General features: G+C 35.6%; 2 protein-coding genes across 2 annotated transcripts; both read left to right on the forward strand.

The window, feature by feature from the left end:
* The first annotated feature begins 275 nt into the window (after positions 1–275).
* On the forward strand, positions 276–14,532 carry mst1 (macrophage stimulating 1). The gene is made up of 18 exons (XM_084129632.1): positions 276–472; positions 2,240–2,384; positions 4,755–4,870; positions 4,956–5,070; positions 5,857–5,993; positions 6,082–6,202; positions 6,582–6,700; positions 8,342–8,513; positions 8,599–8,729; positions 9,220–9,322; positions 9,508–9,644; positions 11,569–11,601; positions 11,689–11,803; positions 11,941–12,018; positions 12,104–12,250; positions 12,380–12,486; positions 13,089–13,228; positions 14,091–14,532. The coding sequence occupies exons 1-18, from the start codon at positions 418–420 to the stop codon at positions 14,250–14,252; spliced, it is 2,133 nt and encodes a 710-aa protein (XP_083985758.1). The 5' UTR covers positions 276–417; the 3' UTR covers positions 14,253–14,532.
* Positions 14,533–15,864: 1,332 nt separating this feature from the next.
* LOC311092911 (uncharacterized protein) lies at positions 15,865–22,784 on the forward strand. The gene is made up of 6 exons (XM_084129925.1): positions 15,865–16,128; positions 18,259–18,415; positions 18,493–18,576; positions 18,676–18,723; positions 19,142–19,174; positions 19,989–22,784. Exons 2-6 carry the CDS (start codon positions 18,311–18,313, stop codon positions 20,067–20,069), a joined length of 351 nt encoding a protein of 116 aa, XP_083986051.1. The 5' UTR covers positions 15,865–16,128; positions 18,259–18,310; the 3' UTR covers positions 20,070–22,784.
* The last annotated feature ends 46 nt before the right edge of the window (positions 22,785–22,830 follow it).

Below are 22,830 nucleotides of genomic sequence, written 5' to 3' on the forward strand. Positions count from 1 at the left end.
AACAATTTTTTTTAGTCGGTTTTAATGTAATTTAAGTTGAAATTACTTAAACATCCAAGTCAATTGTACTTTTAAAAAAAATCAGTGTTGTCTTTCAAACAAATTAGGTAGAAATCCATAACAGGATGATATAAGAACAAAAAATAACAATTACTAATAAAGATATAAAATAAAAAGTAATTATTTCAGTATTAATAAACAGCACTTATTATTATTTATTTATTATTATTATGTTATTAATGATGAGAATGTGGTGTTATTATTTGTTTGTTTTTGGCATGTTTACTTCAGCGTCTTCATTGGGAAATGTCCCGTTCTGTCAGAGTAAACACACACCCCCTTCATCAGTTCATCGGTGGAGAAGAATCAAAGTCCCTCAGATGAGCTCTACTGTTGGAGAAACGCAGCTCTTATACCATGATTTCACTCTTCTTTCTCACAGCGCTGGTGCTTTGGCCTGATGCAGTTCCAGGTAAGATCAATCCTCTCAGAAGTAATAGTTTCTTTTCACATTGAGTGTTTTGAGTCATTAAATTTTGTGTTGTTTTTTTTAGACAAACAGTGCGTAGCTCAAATTGCTAGAGGTTCCCAAACAGCCAGAGAACATGTGTTACTCCTTATAAGTATTTACCATGGTAAACCATGGTTCTACTCAAACACCAAACTATGGTTAAAGATCCTATAATAAATCATTATGATTTTATAGTTGTAATAAATAATTCAAATAACTGCAGTAACTGTGCTAATTTGGCTAAAACTATAGTTACCATGGTATATTTTTATAAGGAACAGCGTCGATTGATCCATATAATCAAAGTTTATTTAAATATGATGTTTTAAATATAATATTTCAGTTGAGTAACTCTGACAAACAAAGTAAAAATGTGGAAATACCATGGTAAATTAATATAATTCAGTGCCATATATGATATGAAAGAAAATGGTATTTCTATCACTTCCAAAGTACTCTTGTAAGCAAATGAAATTGTGGCAAAGTCACGTTTTTTTGGTCATGCACACAGGCACATGTTCATATGGTGTGTGTAATGAATTTAAACACACGCATATGTGTTACAGCTGTGTCAGATTCTGTTTACTGTGGAGTTATTTGGGCATCACTGCGTGATCGTGCCACTGGGAATTTTGTGAAACAGATGTAGTTTACAGATCCAAAGGTCATGTGTGTTTAAGCACCTCTGAGGGGTCACACACAACATTACAGCGTTATAAGCCGGCACAAAAAGGATCATAAAGAGTGTGCTGGATTCACTAATAATAATGTGGCAAAAAGGGTTTTTAGACAACGCACCGTGGCTATTGCATGTTTATGGACATGCACTGTAAAAATGTTTTACAATAAGGTTTCATTATACTTTACTTAACATGAACTAACAGTGAACAACTACAGCATTTATTACACTTACTCTCTAAAAAATGCTGGGTTGTTTTAACCCAATTTTGTTAACCCAGCTGTTGGGTTACATTTTTTAATTGCATTTTTAATCCAGTGTTTGGGTTTGTCCATATTTGACCCAAAACTGGGTTAAAACAACCCAGCATTTTTTAGAGTTAATGTTAATTTCAACATGTACTAATATATTATTAAAATCAGAAGTTGTATAGTCACTAACATGAACAAACCATGAACAACTGTATTTTAACTAACATTAACAAAGATGAATAAAAACAGTAACACATGTATTGATCCTTTTTAGTTCATGTTAGATAATACATTAACTAATGTTAACAAATGAGACCTTATTGTAAAGTGTTATAATTCATTCGATTTTAAACAGCATTGTTTTCTTTTAATAACTGACACAGAGAGTATTAAGTAATTGGTTTTGGGAGTTTTAAGAGTTTCAACTTGATTTCTATTTATTATTAATTATATCCAAAGTGGGGGGAAAAAAGTAACATTATCTGAATAGCATGGTAAATAAATCTAGTACCGGTATATATCAAAGTATATACAAGTTTTATTTTAAAGAGGAGGAGAACTGCTTTATAGATGAAATGAACTATTGTAATAATTGATGATCTTTACAATGGAACTGAATCAACACTGAACTGACTTCAGCTGAACAACGACACTGTATGTTTGAATCATTGAATCATGTTCCTGTTATCACTGCTTTGATAGAATATTGAATAAAGCGCTATAGAAATAAAGGTGACTTGACTTAAAGCATGTTGGCAGTAGTGACTACAGTTCATCCGTTCTGATGTGTTTTAACAGCACACCGCAGCGCACTCAATGATTTCCAGCGATCTGAGGGGAGAGAGCTGGTTCTGAAATCCTGGAACGTAAACCGTCTGACGGAACTTCCGGGAATCACTTTGGAGGATTGTGCTAAACGCTGCACAGAGAGTCCAGAATGCAGGTCTCGTTTCCTCACTTTTATTTACTATTTAATGAAAATGTGTTCATTTAAATGTATGTTTCAGGGGGAGGGGTTTGTCTCACTTAATTAGGACTTTAGTACACTTTACACTTTTCAGAATTATGTTGTCTTTTGCCATTTAAAATATATTAACTTTAACAAATAACACACTACAGTTAAAATTATAATCAAAGTTTAAAGCATGACAAATGATTATTAAAACGTTGATTTAAAATGCAGTTTAAAGTAAAACTTTGAATTTGATATTATTACAAACTGTCATTAAAGTGTAATATATTAAAGGGGTGGTATAATACCATTTTCACAAGATGTAAAATTAGTGTCTGATGTCCCCAGAGTGTGTATGTGAAGTTTTTGCTCAAAATACCCCACAGATATTTTTTATAGCATGTTAAAATTGTCACTTCTTGAGGGTGAGCAAAAACGCATCGTTTTGTGTCTGTTCCTTTAAATGCAAATGAGCTGCTGCTCCCGGCACAGGGGGCGGAGCTTCAACAGCTCTTGTGTGAGCAGAACCGCATGCACTTAAAATTTCAAAAACGTTTTGCCTTTTATGTTCAAACTGGAGTCAGACAAAGATTGAGAGACTCAAGAAGTGACAACATGTAGACAACATTTCTGAATGGTTAGTTGATGAATTTATGTAACTTGTCATGATAATCTATAAATCATGTTCCCGGGGGCGGGGTTTATGTAAATTCTAGGGTTGGTGATGTCACTAACCCTGGAGGAAGCTCATGTAGTCCTACCAGCCGTATTAATAATTATGAATGTGGTGGTCTAAACTTTCTAGATTTTACTTCTTTAAATAATACTTTCAAGATAAATTGGTTAAAACAGTATTTAACTAACCCTGATTCATTCTGGAATACTCTTCCTAGTCTTGTTTTCTCTAAGGTGGGTGGTCTCCCTTTCCTATTGTTATGTAATTACAATATCACCAAATTGCCCCTTAAATTGTCAAATTTTCATAAACAAGCGCTTTTGGCCTGGCACCTAATTTATAAACACAATTTTAGTCCTCACCGGTACTTTATTTGGAATAATTGTGATATTATCTATAAAAATAAGTCGTTGTTTTTCCCAAACTGGGTTAAGAATAATTTTATTTTGGTTTCTCACTTAATCAATTCTGATGGATACCTGTATTCATATTCAGAGTTTTTGAACAAGTACAATATACCTGTCACTCCACGAGAGTGGATGCCATCCCTTATGGAGCAATAACTCTTCTCAGAGATTCAGCTAGATCCCAGTTTTCGTTATCAGTTGCTCATCCTTTTGATACAACGATTGGAAATATTAGCTATAGCTATTTCAAAATGAGATTGTTTCTCTCCCATACATTGTGTTGTACTGGAATGGCTAGTTTGTCAATATTCCATGGAAGAAAGTGTGGACTTTATCATCTAAATATTTAATAACCAATAAGGTTAAGGATGTGTCTTACAAATTACTTCATCTTTTTTATCCTGTGAAGCTTTACTTAAAAAAGATGTTTCCTGATATTGACACTTTATGTTCTTTTTGTGGTGCTGAACACGAATCCATTTCTCATCTCTTCTGGGAATGCACATATACAAGTCTGTTCTGGAAGGATTTTTGTATCTTTGTCCGCACATTTTCATCACAGAGCTTTTCTTTGTTATACAAAGATATTTTATTTGGTCAGCACAACTTTGATAAAGATGTAAAGGACCAATATTTTTTGATAAACCTATTTATTTTTCTAGCAAAATTTTTTTACACAAATGTAAATTTCAGGATGCTAAGCCCTACTTTTTTATTTTCTATAAGGAACTTAAATCCTACCTGGACACTCTCAGTACATCCAGCAATTCCAAAGCCCTTAAAACTGTCTCACTGTGTCATTTGCATAATATACTATATAATCCTGACTCCTGACTATATAATTTGTAGCTGTACTCGCAATTGTATTTACCCCTGGCATTGATTTTGTATATTCGTAGCAATTCAATAAAAAAAAAAAAGGAACACACACAAAAAAAAAAAGTCCTACCAGCTGTTTGTTGCAGTCCTTAAAAAGTGATTTCTTTAAAAGCAAATATCTCTCTTTGCTTTGAACTTTGAGCGTTGTAACTTTGCAGATGTTGTTTCTGCTCAGACAGCAACATTACACACTAACTAAAGTTAGAAAAGTGAAATCATAATCAACCACCCCTTTAATATATTATCTGTACGATTTTTTTTTTAAATTTGAAATACACTACAAGTGCACATTCAATATATTTAAGCACACTTTTTTCACAAGGGAATACAATTTTTATTCTTATTTTTTTACAATAAGAATTTGAGTGAAACTTTCTGACAAAAATGTGAACTTTACAGAGCTTTCAATTATGAGTTTCGTCCATCTGTGGTTTGTAAACATCTGCCCTGGGTGGGCGACGGAGACAATGCAGACGTCAAGAGGAACGTGAACTGTGACCTATATGAGATGAAAGGTCAAAAATTGCTTCTCGAAATGTTTTTCAATAGATTTTGTGGGTTACATAAAGTATCAGAAAGTTAATGTTCTCCTGTACTCAGTCTATGTAAGGAAGTGCATCGTGGGTAAAGGAGAAGACTATCGAGGGAAAGTGTCGACGACTATGAGTGGACGAACATGTCAACAGTGGTGGTCGAAATTCCCTCATGACCACAGGTATGAGTCAGACATCATGTATAATATGTTACAAAAATTTAGCTTTGTGTTTTTTATTATTTATTTGTAAGACAGCAACACTTACAGTGGTCTCAAAAGGACACTTTTAAAACTGTCTGAATGTCATTGCATTAGATACAAAATATCAAACCAAGTTGCATCTGCAAACAAATGATGAACAAGCTTTTCTCAGAATTAAGAATTAAGCATGCACTGATAAATCATGCACATTAAGATCAATGTTGTGTATTAAGAAAGTAAATAGGATGTTTTGAAACTCAAAAGTTTCTCATGCTCACTAAGGCTGCATTTATTTCATTAAAAATGCAGTAAAAACAGTAATATTGTGGAACATTATTACAATTTAAAGTAACTGTTTTCTATTTGAATATATTGTAAAGTGTAATTTATTCCTGTGATCAAAGCTGAATTTTCAGCATCATTACTCCAGTCTTCAGTGTCACATGATCCTTCAGAAATCATTCTAATATGCTGATTTGATGCTCAAGAAACATTTCTGATTATTATCAATGTTGAAAACAGTTGCTTCATATTTTTGTGGAAACCATGATACATGTATTTTTTGTTTTTTTGGGGGATACTTTGATGAATAGAAAGTTTAAACAAAGCATTTATTTGAAATAGAAATCTTTTGTAACATTATAAATGTCATTACTGACACTTTTGATCAATTGAATGCATGCTAGCTGAATAAACAGTAGTGTATGTATATATATATATTACTCTTTGATTCTTATAATGATATTAGAGTGATGTTTGGAATAGATGGACTCCGTCTGCTACTAATGGCCTGGAGCTGAACTATTGTCGTAATCCAGATGGCGACCGCATCGGCCCATGGTGCTACACGACTGACCCTGAACGCAGATATGAGAGCTGCGACATCCCTCAGTGCAAAGACGGTGAGGCTCAATACTGGCAGCACAGTGTCATTTTAAGAGCGTTTTCACTTGTACAGTTCTAAGTGATGTTTGTGTGTTTCTGCATTAGAGGTGTGCATCACTTGTAATGGAGAAGACTACAGAGGTCAGGTGGATCACACGGTGAACGGTAAAGAGTGTCAGAGATGGGACCAGCAGTATCCTCATCAACACATCTACCAGCCAGAAAAGTAAATATAATATAACCATGTACCATAGCCCTAAAGTCACACTTACAGACGACATGAAACAGAAGATGAGATAGTATTTTCCTCTCAATTGTGACGTATATCCGAGTGAAACGGATTCTGGGACAAGAAAAAATATTATATGTTAAATGTTAATGTCAATATTCCATAAAAATAAGAATGGTAAATTTTGATTTCATGGTGATTTTGATAATGTGAAAGAATATCATATCTGTGTCTGCGCTCAAATGCTGCAGAAGCAACTGCAGTTTTAGGAACCATTTTTTGCACTGAATTTTAATCAACTGGTGTTGAAGTAATTTTTAGTGGATGCTGAACTAATAATGTAAAATGTCTTTGTACCTGATGTTTGTGTAACCAGATATCCTGATAAAAGCTTGGATGATAACTATTGCCGTAACCCGGACGCGTCTCCGGTGCCCTGGTGCTACACCACTGACCCGATGGTGGAGAGAGAGAGCTGTGATATACGCAAGTGCCGTGAGTATTTCTGTATATCCTTACCACGAGGAGAAATGTTTCATTTCATAGAAGTTTACAATTAAATGTTTCATATAGGGTTTGTTTTTTAATTGCATGACTTTTGGTATTTACTTTGTTTCCGGCATGAAGATAACCTTGCTGCTAATAATAAATAAATGATTAAATAAATAAAATGAGTGATTTTATAAGCCTCAAAAACGTACACTGCTCTGGTAAAACCATTATACTACAACAAAATATTAGCAATATCTGTGTTGCTTGGATAAAAGTTTATCTTGTTTGAATGCACAGCTATTTTTCAATTGTCGTCAAAGTAAGAACATGCATTTTATAATAATTTGTAGCAATATCTGAAGAAAAGGTTCTATATAGAATCTTAAAGAGTTCCATCAGGCTTCATATATAACCTTTAAGGGATTCCCATCATTGGATCATTTTATGTATTTAGTTTTAATTAATTCATTAATTTAATTTTAATTTTTAATTTTAATAAAATTTTATGAATGAAGCAGCTTGTAAACATAGTTGAAATAACCCATTAAACATGAAAGCATTATGCAATCAATAGTCCTTTTCACACTGCGCTTAACCCCGGGTTATCGTCGTTCTAAACCCCACTTTTAACCCTGGGTAAAGAAAGGTTTCACAGCTGTAATTTAGATGCGGGGTTAACACCACTTTTTACCCAGGGTTATGAGCAAGGTTAGCAGGTTATGAGCTCCGGAGCACGGTTAGCACTGCTTTTGTGACAGTGTCACAAAGTGACAGCTTTGTTAGAAGGTTATGTTAAATATTTCAAGTGTGAAAAGCCCTATAGAAGACATTTCCCCTTATATAGAATATTTTGGGCATAAAGGGTTCTTTATACAATTGAGTCGAGAACCCTAGGGTTCTGTACTGATCCTTACTGAACTTTTTTTGGAAGAGTATGATATAGTTAGAGCATCTGACCAGCCGCAGGAGTTAAACAGCCAAACCTTCACCTCTTTGGTTTTATCATTCTTTATAAGATAAAGAGTGTAAACAGAAGCACTTTACATGCAGGATATACAGTACGGTTAGCGTTGGCTTTGTGAAGAAATAAAACACGTGAGGTCTGCAATATCCATGTGTCCATGAGAGCTTAGTTCAAAAGTCAAAGTTTATAGAGACCCATATCAGAGATTAACTTGAACAAATACATTCTTCTAAGTCCGTTTTCCAAACAGTTTTGATGCAAAGTCAACTTTAAAATGCTTGCATAACACTAATAACCTTTAACAGTTGTTTGCATTCTGTTAGCAGTGCATGAATTTCAATCTCCATGCAAATCATTTGGATTATTATTCATTCATTCTGTTTAAAGGACACAGATCTTCATCATCCCAGGGACATCACTGTCATTTCCAATCGCATCAGTGCTTTTCAAAGAGACAACTAAATAATCGAAAATCAGAAACTCGAGAGCACAACATTAATAGCAGTTTACTGCACTGGGTTCACAAGACGGACTACAGTATTATTCTTTATGAATATCCAACGACTGATCCATCAGGAGCTTTAGAATATAGAGTTGGTAGGACAGCACCTGTCCAGATTCCTACTATACTACTAACTAAAGTCATTTTAACAAGTAGATACTCTCCTTTCATCCTGCAGCCGAGTCTCCCAAGCGGCGTTTTCGCTCCGGCTACACCACTAACTGTTTTCGGGGTCGTGGAGAGGACTACAGGGGCAAAGTCAACGAAACAACCTCTGGAATCCCTTGTCAGCGCTGGGACGCCCAGAAACCCCACGAACACCCGTTCTTCCCCAAAACCTACGAGTGCAAGTGAGTCGAGAGGGGCTTGAATATGACCTGAAAATCTATAGAACTGATTGTTGATTGTGACTTTCTTTCCTCTTTCCACCTTTAGGGGTCTGGAGGAGAACTACTGCCGTAACCCGGACGGGTCGGAGGCGCCCTGGTGTTTCACGTCCATCTCTGACATGAGGACGGCTCTGTGCCTGCAGATCAAACGCTGCGCTGACGACATCGAGGCCGAGGGTACAGCTGGCGCCCACTAGTGATTAAAAACATCAACTGCACTTTGAGTTTTTAAAGAGACATTTTGACTGTGCTTTGTGGGAAGAGAAAACTTTGCAGAAAATCTCAGCTCACACTTCATAATGACTGTACATACTCTGCCGTTTTTATAAAAACATGAAGCTGCACAACGGTTTTCAAAATTGATTTTGATGTTTCTCGAGCAGCACATCACCATATTAGAATGATTTCTGAAGGATCATGTGAGACTGAAGACTGGAGTAATGATGCTGAAAATACAGCTTTGATCACAGGAATAAATTACATTTTAAAATATATAATAAATTATTTAATAGTGTAATATATTAAATAACTATTACAATATTACTGTTTTTATTGTATTTTTATTGTATTTTTGATCACATAAATGCAGCATTGGTGAGCAGAAGAAACATCTTTTAAAACATTAAAGTGTTGTAAATAACCAGATTTTTTTTCCTCCATAAACTAGATTGCTATAATGAAATCGGCAAAAACTATCGGGGTGTTGTCCGCAAGACACGTAAAGGTATTCTCTGCCAGAAATGGAGCGTCAATACACCTCACAAAACCAAGTAAGTCTAACAAATGTTCACCATAGGATCACACAAATGCATAAAGCGTGTTTTATCCAATGGAAAATTACTAAGTAAGTTAAGTAAAATAAGTATTAAGCTTTCCATTCTTGTTTGTCTCATCTAAAGCAGGTTTATTGCTGTATGACATATATTCAAGATAATTTATGGACATATATTTGCAGGATAAACCCCGAAACACACCCAGAGGCCAATCTGACCGACAACTACTGCAGGAACCCTGACGGAGACCACCACGGACCCTGGTGCTACACCTCTGACCCCAAGACTGAATTTGACTACTGTGCCATCAAGCAGTGTGGTAAAGTTACTGTGTTTTTTTTAGATGCTCTTTTCAATCTAATTCTGTCATTTCAGCTCTTTTAGCCTCTGATAACCAGACCCACACAGGATCTGTGAACAGAAGTTTAAGGGCCAGATTTACTAATCAGGGCAAATTAGTGTGAGAGTGCAAAAAAGTGATCTACTGACGCCGAGCAAATTAAAGAACACAGACGCAGTCAGATCATTTACATAATGACCAACACAATCTACCAAGAGCAGCGCAAATCAGTGTTTAGGAAAATAAGAGGAAAAAATTGGAAAAAAAGAGGTCCTACTATGCCATTTTACAAAGTCTTGTTTTTGGCATGTTCTAGAATATGCTTGATTGTTAAAAAAACACACATTATTTTTAACATATTTTACATTTTTACAGCACCTCAGTCTGATTCGAACGCAGCATTCGGTTCTTGTTTCGATGAAGCCCCTCCTTCCAAAATATGAAATGTGCTGTGATTGGTTAGCTGGCCCAGTGTGTTGTGATTGGCACCGCGTGTTCAGGAAATGTCACGCCTCTTACCATAACCATGAGTTTCATCTGCTCAGGTGTAAATATTAAGGATGGCGTCAATTTCAAATGTTTCAGAGTGGTATGTTTTTTGTAATTTTCTTATACATTTTAGAACCGTTATACACCATTTAATCATGATATTTGTTGGAAAACTATGGTAATGTAAACAGTAAATGATCACAAAACCAAGGTTTATTTTCCGAACCGTCTTAGAAAAGCGAGAGCTTACAAAATCTAAAGTAAACACCACATTAATACTGTAATGTTAGTTAGCAGCGGAGGCAAAGCTCTGCCCTTTGTTTACATCAAAGCAACTTCATAAAACTTATAATTGGAACTGTTAATAGAACTTACAACTTTACATACTTACAAGTTGTGATCCATAAACAACAGATTGGCCCCTACAAAGTGGGAGAAGCTTTTGTGTGTAGCCTGCATTGTACTCTCTTAGGTTCTGGAAGCTGTTCCCCGTAAAATGTGCAGCACACAGATAAACGTTGTCAATTTGGACCACTCTAGGTTTGTCAGAAGGTCAAACAAGTGAGTTTTGGAAACGTGGTGGACAAAACAGCGTCTCTATGACATAGCGACAACACTGTCTTCTCTAATGCAGCTCAACCGGGCCTTGCACCTTTTTTTGCATATTCCGTGGGCGGGATTATTTAAATGAGTAACATTATGACTTCACAAAGCCCGGAAAAAAACACGTTGTAGTCCAAATGAGTCCTTCGTTGTAGTTCTTGGAAAGTGGATTCTGTTAAATAAAATATCTCCCTTTGGAGTGGACTTTGAGCTTTGTAACCTTGCAGATCTTTTTTCATCAATATTACACACTAACTAAAGTTGAAAAAGTGGAAAAGCATAGGGACCCCTTTAGACATGCTTTTTTTTTTTTTGGCCGTTAAATAATGGCACGAATACCAGTAAATTGACGAGCCCACACCTTAGTAAATCACCATTTGTGATTCATTTGAATACACTCTTCGCAGAAATTTAGCATCTGAAAGGGAAACTTGCAACTAAAAATGCAACTTGAAACTACAAATGCATGTGCAATAAGGTCATTTGCAAAAATAACTGTGCCCATGCCTTTTCAGCGCTAATTTTTCACTGCGTGTCTTTAGTAAATCCTGAAAGTAGTTTTTTAACGCCAAAAAGCTGTTAGTAAATCTGGCCCTATAAATGGTGAAATGTGTTAGTATGAGCTATTTTTGTGAAATTCTCCAAGCACAATTATTAATAATTATTAGTTTTTATTTTATTTTGGTTTTATAATTATTTATAATTATTTATTATTTTGAATTATACATTAATAATAGTAATAATAACTAATTAAATGATTTATAATAATGTATTATTATTATTTTCTGTGTGCTCCTTTATATTGTAATAGCTGGAGAGAAAGTGCCAATCATCGGGCCAACAAGTAAGTCAAAAACATTATACAGAGAGTAGTACAGAATCTGATGTGTGCAGTTGTGCTTCTAATATAATAATCTATGTGTGTAAACAGCGGAGGTTGTGTTTAACGAGTGTGGAAAGCGTGACGACCGTCGTGTCAAGTCCAAGTTAAGAATAGTGGGCGGCACACCTGGAAACTCTCCCTGGACCGTCAGCCTTAGAGACCGGTTAGTCTTACTATTTTTTGCCCAAATATGTCACTTTATGGAAGTAAAATAGGTTTATGAACAGTGTTTAGTGTAAGCACAAATACTTCGAGCCACTGTATGTATTCTGAGCTGATTGAATCTCCTTATCTTCACAGGAAAGGAAATCACTTCTGTGGAGGTTCTCTGGTCAATTCTGAATGGGTCATCAGCACCAAACAATGCTTCTCTTCCTGGTAACTCACAGTCTGCAGTGATTCACAGCTGGACAGTACGGGCGTTTTAATAAATGTTTACGTGCTTGTTTGTGATTGTATGCAGTTACGTCGAGCTCACGGGATATAGTGCTATGATGGGCACCTTGTTCCGTGATCCAAAGGAAGGAGAACCAGATAGACAAACCATTGCTCTCACCAAGATCGTCTGCGGCCCGTCTGAATCTCACCTGGTCATGCTTCAGCTAGAAACGTACTTCATACCACACACAAACACATTTACACATGCTTTGGTTCCACCGCGGGTTTTGGACATGTACCATGGTATTCTTTAAAGTATCTTTGCCCTCTAATAGACACATATGTCACTCTTCTCCTGCAGTCCTGCCCAGTTTAATGACCGTGTGTCTCAGATATGTCTTCCTCCTGAGCGCTACATCGTGCCAGAGGGAACCGTCTGTGAAATTGCTGGTTGGGGAGAAACAAAAGGTGATAAAAAATCAATTGTATTCTTTTATTCAGCATAAATGCTGTTCTACTGAACTTTTTATTCATCAAATGTATCACCATTTCCACAAAAATATTAAGCAGCACAACTGTTTTCTTGAGCAGCAAATCAGAATGATTTCTGAAGGATCATGTGACACTGAAGACTGGAGTAATGATGCTGAAAATTTAGCTTCGATCACAGAAATAAATTACATTTTTAAATATATTACAATAGAAAGCAATTATTTAAAATTGTAATAATATTTGGCAGTGCAAATGTTTGTTCAGCAGAGAGGATAATATACCTCTGAAAATGTTTATTCACATTTTTCCAAAGTAGGAAGCTAGAAATTCTGACTTTATGAAATTCTGAAGAATTGAATAGAAGACAATATTAAAATCATGTAATTGGCTGGGATGTTTTTCGTTTTGTGCGTCATTTTCACTCTCAATGTGCACAAAAAATGCTAGACATGCATAGCGTCCGGTTAGATGTAAAATCTGATGCTGAAAATATTGTTTTTTGGATCTCCATTTACCCACCCATCCAGTTATGCATCCTTTCCTTCCCATCATTGATCTTCTCTTCTTCTCTCTCTCAGGAAAGGGGGATGAAACTGTTCTGAATGTGGCTCAGATGCCTGTACTGAGCAATAAAGACTGTAACCCATATTTCAAGGGTCGTGTCCGTGAGAATGAGATGTGCACCATGCCGTTCCAGGCTGGAGTGGGCGCCTGTGAGGTACTGATGTGCTGACCTGTTGCTTGTGCTGTGCTTTTATGCCTTTTAACACCTTACAAGTTAAAGTCTGCATGAAACAGAAGTTGCGATCTGGAACAAGAACAAATGTTCTTGGAAAGCTCGAAAAGGGAAGTTATTTTGATTAAATATTACAAGACAGACACATTAATTAAAAAAAAATAATGTTGTGTGCGGATAAATCATTCATAATAAATACTGCAATATTCCATAAAAAACACAATTCATGGTGACTTTAAGAATCACTACATAATGAAAGCATTGCTGTATAATAACAAATATGACTTGATGTGAGTTGTGATTCATGTGTAAAGACCAGTGCTTCTCAAAAGACAGTCTGTTCTGACATGAAAAAGCAGTGCTAAATGCAAATAATAAGATGCGACAGCACACATAATCATTCATAGTTAGTAAATAAATAAGCTTTTTTTGTGTGTGTGTGTGTGTGTAGAAATGCATCCCATATTATTCGTTGTTGATGTCAAAGGCTGTGTGTCTAATCAAACTTAATTATTTTTACTCAGTATTTTGATAAATTCTTCAGTCTTTTGGTAGAAAATTTGGTGTTTTTTTAATTTATTTTGAGCATTTTTGTATGATAAACATGTAAAATCTGGATGTCAAACTAGCACTGATCTAGACACTGCTTAGCTTGCAAAAAATCTTGCAAATGTGCGTTTAAAAGTGAAGCATTTAGTGCTTCAAACATTTCCTTTCTATGCGTTAGTGCGGCTACACGAGTTACAAGTTCTGCTTTTGCAATAGATGTGAGTGTGGATTGTGAAATGAGTAAGATGTGCTGTGTGCAGGTGCACTGTAACGTTTATTTTTTTCGCTCGTTCAGAGAGACTACGGTGGCCCTCTGGCCTGTCAGAACAGCGACTGTTGGGTTCTTGAGGGAGTCATCATACCCATGCGCCGCTGCGGACACCCAGGACAACCGAACATCTTCATCCGTGTGTCTGTTTATGTGGATTGGATTAAGAAGGTCATGGAGATGACCTAGCTGACAGACCAGCTCATAACACAACATAACACAACACACACATGACAGCAACATGACGACGTTTCACACTGCCTCATCTTCTAAAATATAAATATATTAAGTAGATGGAATGTAATATACTTAAAAATGTGTTTTTATAAGATTATGTAAGCATTTTTGTATCGTTCTGAATTTGGGGGCTTTAATTGACATTAAGATGTATGCTTGCAATTGTGGAACATATGAATATACAGGTGCACATACATTTACATTAAAACTGACATCACCAGTCTGAACTACACTGAACTTTGTAGAATTTATTATTAATAAAGTATTCAAAATTCTGTTTTTTCCCTCCAACATTCATCTAATGTCGTCCCACCGAATTACAATTAGTAATTATTAATCCCAGTAATTTACTGCAGTTGTTACTGTGTGTATATATAGAATCCTTTTAAAGGGTTAGTTCACCTCAAAAATGAAAATCATCCCATAATTTACTCACCCTCAAGCCATTCTAGGTGTAAATTACTTTCTTCTTACTTTTTGAAGCTCCAAAAAGTGCATCCATCAATCATAAAAGTAATCCATATGACTCCAGGGGGTTAATAAATGCCTTCTGAAGCGATGCGATGTGTTTTTGTAAGAAAAGAAAATATCCATATTGGTGGATGCTGCACATTGGTGGTGGTTGAGGAGAACAAGTTTATTTAACTGTATTATAATATCAATATCACATTTGCAAAATGCTTTTTGGGGACAAAAAGCACTTGCTTGTGTGATAGGTTATTGCTTAACTATATCGTTATAAATACAAAAATCAGGAACTCATTATTAAGGCATTGTTTTCCCCCATAACTTTATTTTGGGGGGCATTTTTGTTCATTTTGATGGCATCATTCAGCTTGTCCGAGCTGATTGAGTAGAGGCGGGGCTAATTAGCATATTCATGATGCGCATAATGAGTTACATTCAAGCTATTTTAGGCATCGAGAAATTATTTTCAAAGGGGGAAAAAAAACGTTTAAATGAGTCATTTTGATTATGAAAGAAAGATGATCAATTATTGACTGCATTTATATTGCATTATTTTTGTCAATAAATACCCAAATTATATGAGATTGTTTTATATGGTAGGTAGGTATCATCATCATGGAGCTACAATGATTTTCTTTCTTTTTTTACCGATATGTGAATTTCAGGCCATAAAAATTAAAACACAATAAAACAGAATCTATCTACTTCATAGTTTTGCCATGGTACTTTTAGGGACTTTTGTTAGTGCTTTCTCATTCTTCTGCTAATGACTAATTTTTGTTTTCTTGAAATACTTATTTAGGAGAAGAAAAAAGACCTGATTACTCATTCCTATGGTCTTGTCATCACTGTAGCAAAGGGCTAATATTCTAGTAAATTATCAAACTGGTAACAGATCGTGTTGTCGGTGGTTTAGCAACTGCATTTTAAAAGGATTTTATGGGCGTCATGCTTGTGACGCGATGCGACGGACTGTACAAACAAGCCATCAAGTTAACCAATCAAAACAGCAAAACAAAGAAAACGCGACGCGACGGCAGCATCCAGTCGACAAATGCGACGTTTGCAGCGTCGCGCTCGCTGGCAATGTTGATGAGAGGAAGCGATTTAACCTGACATGAAAGATGCCATTACAAACAGCACAAGAAGAACTGCAGAGCCTTGGCTAGAAGAAGACGAGCTAAAAGAAGCGTGGCGCTTCAGTTGAGTTCAGTTCTGAGAGAATGATTGACGTGAGTAGAGGAGGGCGGGGCCAGAAATGATGTCAATCATGTTATGTTGATGTAGACTCGCGGTCTCATCACACACGCGACGCCGCTTCTCCAGGTGAACGCAAAGTGCTGAGGACAACGTAAACAAGGTAAAGTGCTCTACACTAAATGTCAACTTATGACATTTTTTATATTTTTTTAATAAATCAGTTTTGTTAATGCTTAAGTTGTGTTGTTATGGTGATGAAATCTGAATATCTCAGATTTCATGTCAATAAAACGCAATGAGTTTTTAATATAGCCATGCTACAAAAGGACAGTACTGTAGTTTTGGCACCTTCTTTTAAATTAAGGAATAGACGTAAATTAAGAAATAGAATTAAAAATACATAAAAAAGAAAACTTTTTAGGCTTGTACCATAGTACCATGTTATTCTTCAGAGTACCCTGGAACCCTGGAATGCCATATACATACCATGGTAAGTTTCAGTGCTATGGTATATATGAAAGTATTCGCCTGATACTATCACTGTACCATGGTGCCACAGCCATAGTATATGCCCAAAAATGTCATTGCCATGGTACTATAAAAAAATTAAAAAAAATAAAAAAACCTTTTTACATGATATTTTGTCCTCAAAAACTTGGTAATCCCATGGTACTTGTAGTTACTTTGTTTTGTCACCTCTGTTGTTGTGTTTATCTCTGACGTGTTCCTCTTCTCCGGCCGCTGAAGTTGTTGTAGTGTCTGTAATCATATTTTGTCTCCCTCTTTAAATGTTGCTAAGGATGTGTTTGCATCCTTAGGACACCGCAAAGCATGCTCGTTTCACGCTGTAGTTCACGATCGCCAGCTACATTTTTCTGTAGGTCTGAAAGAATGTGAAAAATGTGGGTTGTCGTAATTGCCCACCATATGGAAAAATATTTTAAAGACCACTGAAAACTCACTGAATAGCTAGTGTACTATTCCTTCCATTCCAGATGTTTTTAAATTGTTATTTATAGACCCTAATTGTTTACTATTTTATTTTTGTTGTGTTGGTATATGTTCAAAAACACCTGATAAACCAAAAATGTGTCACTACTATGGTACATTTGGGTACTTTTTTGTTAGTGTGTTCTCCCTGATACAAAAAGTACCTTATTATTACCACATAATATGCATGGCAAAAACATGATTTTTTGTCATCTACCACGATGGGAATTCTTTGAAGTCCCTTACATTGACTTTTAAATACCGTTGCATATGAACATGCTAATCAAACGCACATGGTACTATTTTGGTAAAGCTTATTAGGTTTTCTTATTAGGAGTCACTGACACATAGTTTATAGTGTAGAGCGGTTAGTTATATATGCATGAGAGGAACATGGAAAGTTACGTTTCATGTGAATAGATGCCATTGAACAGGCTCCTAGAAGATCCCTCTCTGCCAGCAGGGGTTAAATAAGCTGTCATTGATGAAATTCATGTGTATATACATTCACAGCCAATAAATGACATATGATCATATGAACGTGTAGCTGTAGGATGAAGAGTCTACAGTGAATATGATGATATTGACTAGTATATACTGAATACCTGAAATTACTCTTGTGTTTTCTTAGGTTTACATATATATATATATATATATGTATAGAGAGAGAGAGAGAGAGAGACTATTTTTGTGGAATATCAAATTCTCACGCCCCAAGTTGTTGCTGTTAAAACTATGACTAATGTCTGTGTCATTGTAGGAATGAGAAGATGATTTCAGAGCAGCAGTGACTGTAGAAGATGAGAAGTTGATCATGAGACAGATTTTTGTTCAAATATAAAGTGACTGTATTAAGCTAATTGCAGTGCGTGACTGATGAGGACAAAGCGTAAAGTTATGATGCAATTTAACCTCTCACGCAACAAACCACTATGATTTTTATTTAGCTTAACTATTTGTTAGTTAAGTAGTTTGCCTGTTTTCATTTTAGGTGCAAGAATATGCAACAACAACAAAAAAAGGTCAAATATTTGCTAGTTTCATGTCTTTTGAATTTCCTTTCACATAATGAAATATTTCATATCTATTAATGTATTTATTTGGTAAGTAGCCATGTTATAAGTTGGGTAATGTGCAATATATGTAAAATAAAGACCTCTCCTCCTCACTTTATTTTGCAATACATTCAAGCTGACTGTACAAATGGCTGGCTTTTACACTAATTGTAGGCTCTTTCTACATCCATCAAATTGTCCATTAACCATATCTCTCTCTCCATTTCTTCCTGTGTTCACTCAAGTCTCGTTCAGATTGTGTGTGTCCATGCATGTGTGAGGTGTTCTGGGGTCAGGATGGATGTGGAGGAGACCGATGCAGGTCAGATGGAGGCAGTGGCCCCAGAAGAAGAGGCACCAGCTCCCAAACGCAGCAGAGGACGACCTCGCAAACAACCACAGGTCAGAGAGATGCAGTGATGGATGGATGGATGGATACTAAATAAATTTAGTTAAACCAAGTGAATTGATTCCCTCAGGAGCCTGTTGAACCCTCAGCTCCTAAGAGGCCGAGAGGAAGACCAAGAGGCAGTAAAAATAAAGGCCAGCGGGTCACAGCCAAAGTAAGACAACTTGCTGGAGTGCACTTCAGCTTAAGCTCACTGATTCTTGCTCAGACATATAACATGCGCTCTCTTTCCTTCATCTGCTTTTGGATGCAGGTTGAGCCACTGAGAGAACGAAGACCTCGAGGTAGACCACGAAAATGGGTGAGAATCACACACTTTCCTTCAAACTCTGCAGCATACTGTACGACATGTTAAATTAGCAGCTGATTAACTCAAATATAAAATAATTTACATTCTAATGAAATACTTTTAAGTGCATTACACAAATATGAACACATGACCTCAAAAATATCATGAATTAGCAGTTTTCTGCAGCTTTCAGCATTCATAAATGGTCTGGATAGACTAGTAGAGTATGTCTCCATTGTTTAGGAAATTCTTTTTTTAATAATATGACCCCTTTTAATATGAAATCAAACATTACCCTATTTACCTGATTAGATGTTAATGTTAAGTGCACATGATTGCTTTATTCTTTCTTCTTAAATGTCCTGTTTATGTGTTGAGTTGGCAGAAATGTATTTTTTTTCCTCACCTTCTTTTTTTCTCTAATTTATAGCCTCAGAAGACCATTCATCAGGAAGAACAGCAGGTAAAAAACAACATATATATATATTATATATAACATTATTTATATATATATATATATATATATATATATATATATATATATATATACTTATTATCAATGTTGAAAACAGTTGTGCTGCTTCATATTTTTGTGGATAATTTTTTTTCAGGATTTTTTGATGTATAGAAAGTTCAAAAGAACAGCATTTATTTGAAATAGAAATGTTTTGAAACATTATGTTTTTGCTGTCACTTTAATGCATCCTTTCTGAATAAAAGTATTAATTTCTTTCTTTTTTTTAATATCTAAAAAAGATAAATTGTCATTTAACGAAGAAAGAGACATTTAATTGCTTGTCTACAGTTACAATGCTCACATTACAAGAATACAAGTGTTCATAGAAATGTTTTTCACCAATTTAAAGTGGGAAAGACTCGAATTAATAATGAAACTCGATTAGTCGAGTCGATTATTTTCATAACCCGTCATATTGATTCGTTTTTTTGCTGCCCTGCAACCCATAAAGAAAAAAATGAATAGCAGTGCATGATAATCATCTCATGCCGTTAAACACTTAACCCGATAGACTTGTCAATCAGTGACTGTCAAAAAGTAGGAGGTCTTTTTGAAGTGAAACCAAGAAATGTATTCAGAAACCGTTTAGAAACTCCCCGTTACTCAAACAATTCACAGGTTAGAACAGAACTAAATGACTCAGTGTGTTTAAGGGAAATCCAGCACAGCTCCTTACATTTCTTGGTTTCCTGTCCCAACTGTCGTGATTCTCGGGTCACGCACACACATTCCTCATGCGTTCTCTGTCCCCTGCACCTAGACCGCTGAAGGGGCGGAGTCAACCGAAGACCCGCCCACTCAGACTCCGCCTGCTGCGTTAACATCACAGGAGAGCGACTAGAACTACCTCACTGATGACTATGATACTTCGTCAGGGGTTATTCTCCATCTCAACTGCCTTCATGTACACTGTAAAAAAGGAAAACGTGCCAGTCCTCAAATTGCACCCAAAACGGAGGGCTCAAAATCAGACATGCATTCCCTTACTACATTTCTCATTTCAAAATCTTTATTGTGGACACCTGTCAGCAATTTACACTGCCATTTTATCACATCATCTTTTCCTTTATCATCATTTATCATGGATTCTGAAGTCAACAAGATTTTAAATTTGAACTGGTTTGCTTTCTTAAAACACATTTTTGTGCACAATTTTGGTGGCCAGACACCGTAGTATGTCTTAAAGCCCGTTCACACCAATAACAATAACTATAATGATAACCTTATTAGCGTCCACACCAGCGGATATTGTTGTGTTTATTATAAACATGCTGCGGTTTTGTCGTCTGCCAATGTAATGCTCAAGCTCTTTAAAGCAGGATGGATTCTGATTGGCTGTCAATGTTTTTATCGTTCATCAGCTGGAAGAAAAATGGATCTGAAAGTGATTCCAACGATATTGTTTCTCTGTGTCGTTATCGTTATTGATACTTTGCAGCCACGGATACCTGGCGGGCAACAAACGGGTATTTTCAACGTTGAGTCCTGTAGTTCCAGGACTTTCTAGTAGCTATCAAGTCTGTTAGCGAGCTAGCTGCATAACTATGGACTAGGATTAACTCCAAGGTAGCTAAATTGTGTAAAGCAGACAAGTTTTTTTAAGATAATCGAGCAGTAATAATTCCTAGTAAATAATCTAGCTCTACTGTTGGGTCATCTCTGGTTCTCATTGAAAATCATAGATATCGCAAACCTCAAAACAACCTATCACACACTTCTGTTATTGTTAGCAAAAGACGACAGCTGTTACTGTGCGTTCACACGTCAAAGTGCCCGGAAATCATTAATTTTCAATGAATTTTGCCGCTCTCGCCGGCGGCGGTGTGAACGTACAGTTAGTCTAGCTTAGACTCATAACACAAACAGCTGACTCGCCGAACCAGCTGGTGAATACTGGTGGTGTTGATTGACAAAACTACAGTAACTTAAAGACACGATTAATTACATGATCATACACCCATTGTATTCAAACAAATGTTGAAATTACTTTTGATGGTAATGCACAGACGTGTGTATACTGTGAAGGTTGCTTATCTCATCTGTGGTTAGTGCATCAAATTGCACAACAACTATCTGGCATGTCGTTTACACCTCAAAACACCAACTTTTGTATAGTAAAACTGGCGACCCTTGATTAGTTTACTGGGTTTCGTTGCTGGAGAACGACGTTCTTGCCCGCCAGCCAGTACTTATGACATCACGTGCAAAGTATCAATAGTTGTGGTGTGAACTCTGCTACTCTTTTATATTTAGAATTTGTTTTAGAACTAAATCTTTATTTTTATCATTATAGTTCTTGTCCTTGGTGTGAACTGGGCTTTTATCACTTCAAAAATGACAACAAAAAACATGAATTTGTTTTGTTCAAGACATTTATTTAATGTTCAAGATCTTGGGATTTAAAAAGAAATGCACCTCAAAATCATCTCGGTGATGCCTGATGATGGGTTATATAAAGTTTGTTTAATCATGTACTTCTCAGGATTCTGGAAACATTATATTACCAAAGCTTGAAATTACTCTTCATTTTAATGTTGAAACAATTTTAATGATTAATCTTTTAATGTATAATTTCTTTTTATTGGGTAACACTTTACAATAAGGTTAACATTAGTTAACTACCTTAGTTGACATGAACTAAGAATAAACGATACTTCTACAGCATTTATTAATCTTAGTTAATATTAATTTCACATTATTAAACTCAAAGGTTGTATTTGTTAACATTAGTTAATGCACTGTGAACTAACATGAACAATGAACAGCTGTATTTTTATTAACTAACATTAACAAAGATGAATAAATGCTGTAACAAATGTATTGATCATTGTTAGTTCATGCATGAACCTTATTGTAAAGTGTTGCCTTTTATTGTTTTAGTTTAATGTTTACAGTGGAATGAATGGATTCTATCGTGTCTGTTTACACCAAACAGAAATAATGACTTCATCAGTGATGTAAATGTTCAACAACAATCATCATAATTGTAATTCAGTACCTCAACACCAGAAACCTCAGTGAATTTGTTTGCTCACTCTACACAATGCCAACTCATTTGTTACAGTGAAATGCATATATTGTCAATGCAGACACTATATCATTTTGGCACTATATTTTCACAATTCGCTTTTTTTTTTTTTTAATCGTCCAATCTAATTTTTACTGCTCTGAATTGTGTTATTGCGCTGATATGGGGGTGATGTTTACAACATGACTGATGTTTAAAGCACCTCCCGTTGACAATACAGTTGTGTAACATATTACAGTTCATATACTGCAAAATGCTCTTAAAACAGGTCAAATGGTTCTTAAAATTAATTTCAAGAAAGAACTTTTTTCTTATGAGGAATTTTTTTTATGTGAAGTCACCCAAGCATTGTTCAAAGGCATCATGGTATATAGTGTCAGTTTAGTCATTTGCGTATGAAACATTTGACAGCGTGCCTCATAAATACAGACTCAGGTAACTTTCTTACCTCTTTTCTACATTCCTCAAAGCCCAGTAATGCTGTTTGTGCAGTCATATGTTCATGAATAAAGTTACTTATGAATATGATCCATCAGTTATTGTCTTTATTGCATTAACCAAAAATGATTCCCTA

Source organism: Abramis brama (assembly GCF_963993115.1).
Source record: "Abramis brama genome assembly, chromosome: 11".
Classification (NCBI taxonomy): domain Eukaryota; kingdom Metazoa; phylum Chordata; class Actinopteri; order Cypriniformes; family Leuciscidae; genus Abramis; species Abramis brama.